At 34.2% G+C, this 12,059-nt stretch overlaps 1 protein-coding gene across 1 annotated transcript; it reads right to left on the bottom strand.

Moving 5' to 3' along the window:
• Positions 1-900: 900 nt before the first annotated feature.
• Positions 901-7,099, bottom strand: LOC107919269 (annexin D6-like). Its single transcript, XM_016848761.1, has 3 exons — positions 7,075-7,099; positions 5,409-5,494; positions 901-1,203 (listed from the first exon to the last, which is right to left on the bottom strand). Exons 1-3 carry the CDS (start codon positions 7,097-7,099, stop codon positions 901-903), a joined length of 414 nt encoding a protein of 137 aa, XP_016704250.1.
• Positions 7,100-12,059: the final 4,960 nt, after the last annotated feature.

Genomic DNA, 12,059 nt, shown 5'->3' with positions numbered 1-12,059 from the left:
TTTTAAATTTTAACATTTTTGTAAAAATAATATGAATTCTATTTTATTTATTGATATTAATATTATTTTATTCATTTAATTTGAAATATTATATGAATTTATTGCTTTTAGCTGGTTTAGATTTGATTACTTTTAATTTGTTGTTACAAGAGGGCTGAAAAAAATTTTATTTTACAAAAATCCCAAAATTAGTGGCATTTTTATAAAAGCGCCACTAAAAGCTAAAGAGCATGACCATAGCGGCGTTTGTGGAAAAAAATGCCGCTAAAGAACATTACTTGTAGTGGCATTTCTGGAAAAGGCGCCGCTAAAAGAACATGAGCTTTTAGCGGCGTTTGTTGGTATGCGCCGCTAAAGGTCATGTTCTTTAGCGGCGTTTGTCGTAGAATCACCGCTAAAGAGCATGACCTTTAGCGGCGTTTTTTTTTGAAGTGCCGCTAAAGAAAATAACCTTTAGCGGCTTTTTATTTCTGTAAACGTTGCAAACGTTAGCGACGTTGTCGATAGCGGCATTTTCAAATACCTTTAGTGGTGCTAAAAAGTGCCGCTAAAGGCCTAAATAAACGCCGCTAAAAACCTATTTTGGTGTAGTGACTTTATCTGTTTTTTAATTGTAATTTTTTTTTCAAAAGTAATCATATTCGAGTAACTCATATCTTTTAACATGAACATAAATATACGTGTGACTAATAAATTTAGCAAATTACCGCAGCAACACCCACCTTTCATATTATTGGAAAATATATCTACAATCACATCATCTTGAAAGTTCTAACACGGAAGCAGTGACGTACAAAAGCCTTGTTCAGACAACAAACCCAACCCAACCAAACATGCATAACTCTAAACTCAAATTGCAAACTACGTATCCATATCAACAACTGAGCATAGGAAATCAACTCAGATGTCTCTAGCTTCAATCAACGCAAGTAGCATTTTCTCACAGTCTCCAGAAGTATCTCCAACAATAGCTTTTTCCAGGGTCACTCTGTTTTTTCCTTTAGATTCCTCCTTAATACGTTCTGTGTTTACCTCTGCCTGAGTGGCGACCACTCTAGTAAGAGCTCTTTCATCTGTTCCGAGCTTATTGATGGCTTGTGGTAAAGCCTTCTCGAAATATTTCTTAGGGACGATCAAGCACTTGATTGCAACTCTCCGCAATTTGTGGAATTCGCCATCCGGTCGGCCTTCAAATCCCGCAAACTAGTAATTATTTCATTATCAGTTTGAATTAAGCCATGTCATACACTCTGCGACTTGCTAAGTCTATAGCCATAGTGACATTGAATTAGAACATGGCATATGTTTATACTCTACTACTTGGCTACTTGTTAAAAGGAGTCCTCTTTGGCATTTTGCTTTACTGCCACACCGACTGTTATAGGGTTAAAAAGATATGATGAACAACCTTTCTTCACATTGATAAATGATACAAATCAAAAGTTGTAATTTTGTAAATATTGAGAGCTAAATTTATTAAATTTTTGTAGAATTTGAACTAAAATGACAAATTTTGTAAACATTGAGGACTAAATTTTTTGACTTTTTTATATTTAGGATCACATTGATAGAATATGTAAACATTAGAGGACAAATTTGTTATTAGACTAATAAAAAAGCGCCTACCACCTTTTTGTCACTCATCTAATGGTAACTAATGGGAGAGTAACTGAATTATTTAATTTCGAAAAATTTAGTGACTAAATCGAAAAGTTTAATAATTAAATGACCAAAATAAAATAATGTCAATAATTTAATTACTCTATACTTTACCCAAATTTTTTTAATAAAATACCGTATATCGAGGGTCAATTTTATTGCTCCTATTAGTATAGGTAATTTAGATTATAATTTTCCCCTCAAACATTATATATAATGATGGTATATATATTTTACTTTCAAGAAATAATGGTATAATATTGAGTTTTTTTTGTAACATCCCAAAAATCGGGTTAGTAGAATCGGGTTTGTGAATCAAGAGAGAGTGATCATGCTTTAATTCCTTAAATTATCTATGTATTTTTAAGAAATAAATGAGGTATTGGTTTGTTGGTTCAGTGTTTGTGTAACGTTTTTTGAAACTGAACGATTCTTGAAACCCAAGTTCAAATCCTTTCTCTCGAATCATTTTTATTATTTTGCAAATTTTGCCTTAAACCCTAATATGTGACATGCCTTTTTTTTTTAAATAAATATTTCAAATTATATCAACAATGAGTTATTTTTTTGATGGTTAAATATTAGTGAATTTATCCTTGAGTTCCTAATTTCAATTTCCTTCCCATGTAAATAATTTAATTTTTTGACAAAAACCCCTTGTTTTAATGTGTGGACCATCCGAGCCTAGTTAACCTAGGTATAAATATTAGTTTTTCAATAATAATCAACCTTTAATCCTCCTCCTCATTGCCCTAGCCGTTCCTCTCATTCTCTTTGATTTTAATTTTTTTCCTCCATTGTTGTCGTCACCTACACCTAGTTTTACCATCTCTTTCTTTTCTTTTTTTTTTCTTTTTGCCGCTAGATTTGTTAACATATTTTCCACCATATTGTCATTATTTTTCCTCATTAAAATCAGCCCGAAATCTGAAATATAGAACTCCAAGATTGATTCCGAACATTGCCAAGAAAGTGTCATTGTCATTTCTCTCGACTAGCTTGGGTAAGGTCTATTCTCTCTTCAATTTATTAATTAATCTTGTCTATTAAAAACCTAAATTTCCAGATCTAGAATTTGGGGATTTTAAATTATTTAAAAAGTATTTTTCTAGATTTTAATGAGATCTCAAACTGTTTTAAAATTTAGCCCCAATTTTGGCCACCATGGGTGATGGTGCGTGCACCTATGTGCAAGAAAGGGGGTTGTTTTGTTTCTTGGTTCTTGCTTATATTTTTTCAGCCTTAATTTGAGTTCTTGGACCCTCCTAATAATCTTTTGAACCCATTTCAATTAGGGAAAAACGTTCTTGATCGATTGACCATTCAAAACTCACAAATCGTGAAGCGTAAGTGCAATTAAGGGTAACTAGTTTGTTATTTCGACATAGTTGTTGGGTAAAGGTTATGAATTGATTAAATGAAGGAATTTAATCATTAATTAGATACTAATTTTCCAGTACATTATTGAATTAGGTGCTGACCCAAATGCTCCAAATCATCTGTAAAGGCAAAGAACGATTGTACGTACGGTTTGCATCGATATAGTGTAAGGAATCTAACTATTTTGGATTCATAAAATAGTTATAATTTCAAAAATTGGTTTGAGCTCATAAATGGGTGTTTGGGGGCTAGTTTAATGGTAAATTGATTTAATTTATATTGAATTTTGGTTTAGGTTCATTTAAGGAATTATTAAGGAAAATTGGAAGATTCGCTAGTGTGCTACGAGGAATCGAAAAATAAAGTGTGGGTCCTAAACTCATAAAATTGTTTAAAAATGTTAAATATCATGTTATATTTGATAAATTAGCTTGCTGTTTGGATTGGCTTAATAGCCAAATTATTGATTTTTTGAGTGGCCGAACCAGGTATGTTTTGAGCCTTAAAAGATTGACATGTTGGCAAAATTGCTTGTTTGAATGTTTGATTGAGTTTGTAATTGCATATTTGAGTTATGAGATATGAGAATTTTTTACTGAATGATATAATGTGTTGAGATATTAAGCTTATGTATGATTTAAACGCATGAGATATTTATTAAATTGCGTACTGAAAAGGGTGATATTTATGCACAATGAAAATATGTAAAGTATGTGAAATTGAACGATATTGATTGATACCAACATAATGGTAATTTGAAAGATTGGAGCACTGTTCCCATTTACTAAAAGTATGTGATTATTGAGGACATTCTGAGCATGAAAAGTATTGAGATATGATTATGTATGAGATTGTGTGACATATTGCATATGCATTGGGTTGAGATTTTGTAGTTGATGGAGGAGTTCCATGGAGTACCGGCGGCATATTAAGTCCGCATTATTCGTAATCAATGCACTGCACCTAGAGTACCGAGGGGATTGGCGATTTTATTGCATATTATATGTTATTGGCGATTGTATCGCACTATTTGATATTCGGCAGATTTTCTGCATTATTGATTATTCGATGGTTTTACCACATCGAGCTATGCTCATAATGTTTTGGAGTTTGGCAGACGGGTTCTGGGGAACTCGTGGTGTGTTGCATGTGGTATGGGCAGGAACTTTTGTGCATTGCATCATGTGCAAGATATATTTGAATGTTATTGATTTATGTTACGCATTGTATTTTGTTGTATCGACTGGTATCAAAATTAATAATTGTTACTCAAATGAATGATGACCTATGCTCATACACCGTTTGACATCAATTTGATAATGTCTATGCAACGACATGAAATCCTATTATGGTTCTATTTTCTTCCGTTAATGCTAATATGTTTCACTATATTTGATGTTTTTGCCCGTTTAAATAATTATTCGACTCACACTGAGCTTTTCATAAGCTCACCCCAATAGTGTTTAACTTTTTACGTAAACCTCAAAATTAGGACCAGACTCGGCATTTGGAGAATCAACTTGGACCTCAGATTATTATTTAATTAAGTATTATTAAGTCTTTATTGGTTTTGGCTTGTAATTTTTAATTATTTCTAGTCTGTGGCTTGGTAACTTTTCTTTTTCGGATTTTTGCATGCATGAATTACTCAAGCATAATAACCAGATAATGCATGATATCAGACTTAAGTAAAATTTGATATTGTTCCCAAGTTTCTACTACATTATAGAGGAACTATTTTTGAAAAACAAATCGATGAGGCGACTAATTTTCCAATATGACTTGAAAAAATAGTTTTTCCACTGCATTAGTTTAACTTTGAGTTTTTTTAAAGAAAAGCGACAAGCAAACGGTTTTTCTAAAACAACACTGTCAACAATAAAATGAATCCTAAGCATATATGACCTAATAAATGAATGTTTTTAAGCTAACTCAAATTACACCTACGATTTTCTCTAAAATGACTTTATTTAAAGTCTTAAAAAGTAATGTAAGTTAGCTTAGCCATTTTAGTGGCTAATGTAGCCATCTCAATCTAGCCATAACGTCTAGGCTGGGTTTGGGAGTTTACATTTTTATTCAATTTTTAATATTTATAATTTTTCTCATTTCTTAATAATTTTGTTCAAATAGTCCAACCAGTTTTGAATTAATAACAAATTATAAAAAAATTATTAGGTCAATTAAATATAATTAAAGGTACTTGTAATTACCCATTTTTGCCCGGCCTGCTGGAGAACCAAACCAAAAAATAAATAAGAAGGGTCCAAAATTAACAGTCCAATTTACAAATCAAAATAGCCCAAAAATTAACCCTAACCCAACAAACCCAAAACAAAAAATAAACCCTAGCGCAAAAAAAATGTTACAAACTGCATTTTCAGAAACCCTAGCCACCCTAAGCCTTGCTGCCGCCGCACGTCACCTCCTCTGCATGCTCTGACATCTCTGTCACCTGTAAAGAACAAAAAACACGCAAGCAGAGAAGACAACGAGAAAAAACAAAGAAGTAGAAGCGAACAACAGAAAAGAAAACAAAAAGAATCTTGTATTTCGGCTATAAAAGCCTAGATCTGATGTTTGTAATTTTTTTACACACATTCGAAAATAAAAACAGAAAAAAAAACTTTAAGGTGATACTTTCATTTTATTTCATTTTTGTTTTATTTTATTTTATTAATTTTTTTCATTTCGAAATAACATTAAATAAAAGGGAGACTTTTTACCTTTATCGCCGTCGCCGGAGAGTATTCGAGGCTAAGGGGTTGCGTCAGAGAAAAAGAGGAAACTTTTCACTTTCTCGACCACCGTATACGACGGCGTTGACACCGACGACCGGCGGGGCCACGACAGCCCATCGGTTGGAACCCTATGACCGGCGTTTGGAGAAGGGGAGGAGTTGAGAGTATATGAGAGAGTTTTTTTTTTATTTTTTTGTTTTGAAAGGGAGAATGAGTTTTTTAAAAAAAAACTTTGCTTTTATAAAGGATGCAAAACGACGTCGTTTAGGGCCTATTTCAGTGGCCTCAAAATGTCGCCGTATCTGGCCACCCGCGCGCAACCCGACTAGTTTCGGGAGAGATCCGCGCGTTTTCCTTAAATGGGTTATTTATAACCCTGGTCCTTTTGTGTTTATGCTTCTCTTAATTTACTCCTTTTTTGTTTATTTTTTTTAATTTGGCCCCAGAATTTTGTTTGGTTTTCGATCAAGTCCCTGACCCACTGACGCGCCGAAAATGGGCACGTGTCCGGATTTGGGTGTTTTTTTGTCCATTTGTTCCTCTATCTTTTCGTGCTCCTTACCTTTAGTCCTCATTTATTTATTTTTGTTATAATTTTACTTTAAAATTGAATTTTATTACGATTTAATCCCTAATCTGCCTAATTTTAACCCTTTACTGTTTTATTCATATATTCTTATTTTTAGCAGTTTTATATTTTTATTTTTATATTTTATAAATTATTCATATTAAACTGTTTTATATTATTTTAGACATTATGTATTTTAAATTACTTCCTATATTATTATGAATTGCTATATATATATCATTTTATCTTAAACTGTCTTGTAAATTATTTATATTAGATTTTTCAAATGTTATTCTTTTAAATTGTTTTATGTATTGTTTATTTTAGATTGCTTGAAATTATTTATTTCACACTGTTTTATATTTTATTTATTTCAAATTTTTTTGTTTATTTTGAAACCCTTTTTTATATATGATTTCTTTTAATTTTTTTTTATTTTATGTACTTTAAATTGTTCTTGTATATTATTTTATATCGTTTGTCTTTGATTATTAATTTGTATTAAAAATGATGTACATTGTGTGATTATTGCCATCATGTGAACTATAACTAGCTTGTTCGTATTTCCATATTATTGTCATTCATTGGTGCAATATTTTATTCATAAACCGTTATTTTATGCTCTATATCATCATTCCATTTCATTTCATCACTTCGAAAGTTGCGTTCAATTTGTATATACTCCTAATGAATCGTTGTATTTTAACCTAAATGAAACAAATGCACCTCGTTCAAGTATTGTACTCGCCATTATTCGAAAAAAGAAGTTTTAAAATAAGGCAATATTTCGCGTTTTTAGAGATTCGAGAAATTGTACCCTAACTTATAGGGTTTCAATTTTCTCGTTAAACCTAAATAGCAAAATATCCTTTTAAATTTTAAAATATACGAAATTTCAATGAAAAAAATCAAAAGCAAGCTTATTCTCTAAGGTTCCAAATATCATGTCCTAACTTACGGGACGTGACATTTCGTTACCTCGAGACGAGTAGGTCTTTAACTTCCTTTTCGATTTATTCCAGCGTTTTTAATAACATTAATAAAAAAGGGATCGTATTTTAAATTTCCTTTCAAATTTTCAACTTTCGACATTAAGACATTAAGTAATCAACTAGGTACCAATTTTGGGCGTTACGAGGGTGTTAATCCTTCCTCGTACGTAACCGACTCCCGAACTCATCTTTCTGAATTTCGTAGACCAAAAACCGTTGTTTTAATAAACCGAACGTTTATTAAAAATAATCAGTTTTCGAGGTGACCCAATCACACCTCATCAAAAAGGATTGGTGGCGACTCCCGAATTTTTTTGTTTTCAAAATCCAAGTGGACCTTTTTTAAAAAAAATGGTTTTGACAGCTTGGCGACTCCACTGAGGACCTAAAAATAAGAGAGTCAAGCCACGAGTTGATTACTTTTTTCCTTTTCATCAAAAATTGAAAACTTGGTTTAAATGTATGATCCTTTCGTTGCATTTCATCTGTCTTTATTACGATCTTCATCATTGTGGTTTAATTGTTATGTCGGTTTAAGGTTTGGTATCTTTATGCACATTGCATCGCATGATCGATCGATCTTACCCTTTTAAGTGGGAGTGAGAAACTATTCCTTCGTGAGGTTTCCACCTCCGTGCAGGATAGTGGATCACTTTCAGGATACATCCATACCTATGTCTTCGTGAGATTTTCATCTTCGTGCAACCATAGGGAAATGTATTCCCCTGAACTGAACTCGGTCCATATGAGCCTATAATGGGTGATGATCGAGGAATCTGCCGGATCGGGTACCTTTACTTTACAACTGAACCCCATATAGCGAGCTTTAAGAGCCCACCCTAGGTAGAACCACACCGAACCCCTAGTGGTCATCCAAATAGGTACTCTTTTCGTTATTTATGTTTTTGCACTAACGTGTTTTTTTTGTTTCGCTTATGATTACATTTGCATTTTCATTATAGAAAAGAGGTGTTGATTCACGTTCAGTTGCTAAATAGGGAGCTTGTCATTGAAAATGGATTTCTTGATAAAGTGGAAGACAATGCGGTCGTCCGAATACGGTTCGAGAAAATGTAATGAGGGAAGGGTGATAGTTTGATGAATGAATACATGACTTTGCTTCATTGCTCGTGGATTCAAGCTAACAAAGATTATTCGAAAGTCATCAACGTCCCAACTTTCTTAAAGAAGCTAACAAGTATAACGAGGATGAGTGAGTAATGGGTAGCAGCCTAGATTAAGCAAAAAGGTGATAGAGGAGGCACCCCTTTGAAGAGTTCGCGAGATTCGATCTTAACATATGGATATGAGGAAAAGGATCGATGTCCTCACTTTGAATATTAGGGCAAGGTCGTATGTGTAGATATCTGTTTTATGTAAATAGATTTGTTTTCTAGTAAAGTTGTTCTAATAGAATTGAATCAAAATCAATGCCTCTTTTTGCATTCATTCCTTTAATCTGCATTACATTTCATTGCATGCATTAAATTTCACAAAAGGACCCTAATTAATCGAAATTGTTACAGTTGCTTTGGAAACTAACGAAAATTCACCAACTAAATATCGCTACGGTACCCGCCGCAAAACTAAAGAAATGGTCTAAAGGTCGGAGAGATTAGAGCAAATGAAAATATAGATGTAAGAGGAATTTGCAAAAATTCGACAAGAAATGAGGGAGATGCTAAAATTCCTAAGAAATGTGATGAGTCAGTTAACCCAATTTCTAGCTGGAGGGTTAGAAAAAGGAAAGGGCCCTATGGTTAATTCTGGAGACGATAACGAGGACCCTACTTATCCTCTAGGCTTTACCCCAACAAACACCCAAGCACAACCAAACGCGTATCCACAAAGGATGTCTATTAATATCAGACCCCAATACCAGACCGGTACCTCGACACCGGTGAACTTCACGACTGGTTCAGGTTCTAACCCAGGGGATAATCTAACCAATCCTGTTGTCCTTGATTTGGATGATCTAGCGGAAACAAAATAGGTGAGAGTGGAGCTCTCAAATGGTACGACGCGAACGCCTAATGTGAATACCACGTGAGAATCACAGGGCACTCGATCGAGAATTGCACCGCTTTTAAAAAGATAATCAAAAGACTCAACAAAATAGGTATTGTGAAATTCGATGATCCATCTAATACAAAAAATCCATTACCCAACCATTCTGACAAATGGGTTAACGCGATAATCGAGAGTACAGAGAGGAGAATCAAGACAGATGTAGCAGAAGTGAAAACCCCGCTGAGGGAGGTTTGAAAGAAAATGGTAGAAAAATGATTAACCACACAGGATTTAGGGGAGAAACCCGGAGAAGCAAGGAACTACTGTGAGTTCCATGATGAAGAGGGTCACGAGATTTAAAGGTACAATGAATTCAGGGCCTTGGTGCAAGGCCTGATGGATAATAAAGAATTAGAATTCTTTGAATACTAAAGACCCAGAAGGAATTTTTAGAAATTGGAGCATCAATGCTATATGTGAAGAAGGAATTATAAGAGAAAATTTATTAGGCATTTGCCTTTATGAGCCTGGAAGTGTTCTGAACAATTGGACTACGGAAGAGATTCCTATAGTTTTTAGAGCTGATTCAGAGTAATGTTCAAAACACGCTTTTTACTTTAAACCTATAAGCAATAAGAATCGTTTTTTGAAATAGGCTCATGTCCAACATCTTTATTTCAATAAAAAATGCATTTTTGTGTCTTATTTTAAGCAAATGTTCTTTTATTGCTTTTTTTTGTTCATATTCATACCACATAAATAATTGTTCTTAGATTCATTTATTCTTTGGATATTCCTTCGTGCCTACAACAGGTCTCTAGATATCAATGACATGAGCAACGCTGCTACTGACCCAGAATCTCCTTTTGAGCAAGACATATGTCTGGAGGGATCTTAGGGCTTTGAAAATGACAGAGACTGTAACTTATCTCTTGATTTGTTAAGGATGGTAGAACAAGTCGAGAAACATATCCTACCTTACAAAGAATCAGTGGAAATTGTGAGCTTAGGAGAAGAAAAAGAGGTGATGATCGAAGCCTGTATCACCGCAGAGACAAAGCGAGACGTCATTGAGTTACTCTAAGAATTTAAAGATGTTTTTGCATGATCGTATCAAGATATGCCTGGGTTACTAAGACATGTGGATGCTGTTAAGAAAATCTCAAAAGAGGTCCATAAGAGTGTTTGAGGAACACATGCTAATGGTTGTGCAACGGCTGAGCAAATCATGAGATTCGGGTACTGCTGGTCCACCATGGAAGGGGATTGCATCAGTTATGCCAAGAAATGTCATAAGGGACAAATTTATAGAGACAAAATTCATGTACCTCCTTCACCTCTTCATGTTATGACTTCTCCATGGTCTTTTCTCTATGTGAGGCATGGATGTCATTAGGTCAATCTCGCCCAAAGCCTCTAACAGGCATCGATTCATCTTTGTGGTCATCAATTACTTCACCAAGTGGGTAGAGGCCGTTTCATATGCCAATGTCACCAAGTTAGTAGTCAGCAAGTTCTTAAAGAAGGAGATCATATGTCGGTATGGAATGCAGAAAGGATCATATTGGACAATAGATTGAATTTGAACAATAGTACAATAGTAGAGGTCTGCCATCAGTTCAAAATTAAACACCACAACCTGTCACCATATCGCCCAAAAATGAATGGTGCAGTTGAGGCGACTAATAAGAATATCAAGAAGATTGTGGGAAAAATTATTGAGACTTATAGAGATCGGTGTGAGAAGTTACCATTTGCTCTCTATGCTTATCGAGCATCAGTCAAGACCTCTATCGAGGTAACTCTTTTCTTATTGGTCTATGAAATGAAGATAGTTTTACCCATCAAAGATGAGATTCCTTCCCTTCAAGTCGTGTCAGAGCTGAAGTCGGATGAGGCAGAATGGATCCAAGTTCGATATGATCAGTTAAATTTGATTGAAAAGAAAAGGTTGAAAGCTATCCGTCATGGTCAAATGTACCAAAAGCAAATGATACGAGCTTACATCAAAAAGGTTCACCCTAGAGAATTCCATGAGGAAGACTTGGTATTTAAGAAGATCCTTCCCATACAAAAAGATTTTAGAGGAAAATGGATGCCAAACTGGAAGGACCTTATGTGGTGAAGAAGGCCTTTTTTTTAGGAGCGTTGATATTAACTGAGATGGACGGCAAGAGTCTGCCTAATCCAGTAAATTCAGATTCAGTCAAGAAATACTTCACTTGAAAAAAAATGAAAAAAAAGAAGAGAAAGAAAAAGGAGAGGCCAAGGCGAAAACCAGCAAAGGGCACCTTGAGACCAAAAAGGTTTTGAATTGAAAACCCAGAAAAAGGCAATTCAAATTTTGATTGAAGGTGGGGCATTTGGTAGTCTTGCTATGCCTGAATTAATAAGGAGAGGGGATGCTACATCTCGGGGCATCAACAAAGTACTCTGGATCTCCTAAACACATGTTGAGCTCAAAATGGTCCTCGAGAAGTTTTGTGCAGAGCAGATCATGCTACGATATCTAGGGCACCAATTTTCGTCTTATTCATTTGGCATCTTAGCAAAATTTTCTATCTTGATTAATTTATTCATTTCGAGCTTTGCTCTCAATAAAATTTCATCTTCTCCATTGTGATAATCTTTTTGAAGCATTTTTTATTGAAATAACGATTAATGCACTGATAATATTCATAAAAGGAGTTCTGCATAGTACTCTGAAAG

Source organism: Gossypium hirsutum, chromosome D13 (assembly GCF_007990345.1).
Source record: "Gossypium hirsutum isolate 1008001.06 chromosome D13, Gossypium_hirsutum_v2.1, whole genome shotgun sequence".
In the NCBI taxonomy this organism is placed as follows: domain Eukaryota; kingdom Viridiplantae; phylum Streptophyta; class Magnoliopsida; order Malvales; family Malvaceae; genus Gossypium; species Gossypium hirsutum.
This window is presented reverse-complemented; position numbering and strand designations above follow the sequence as displayed.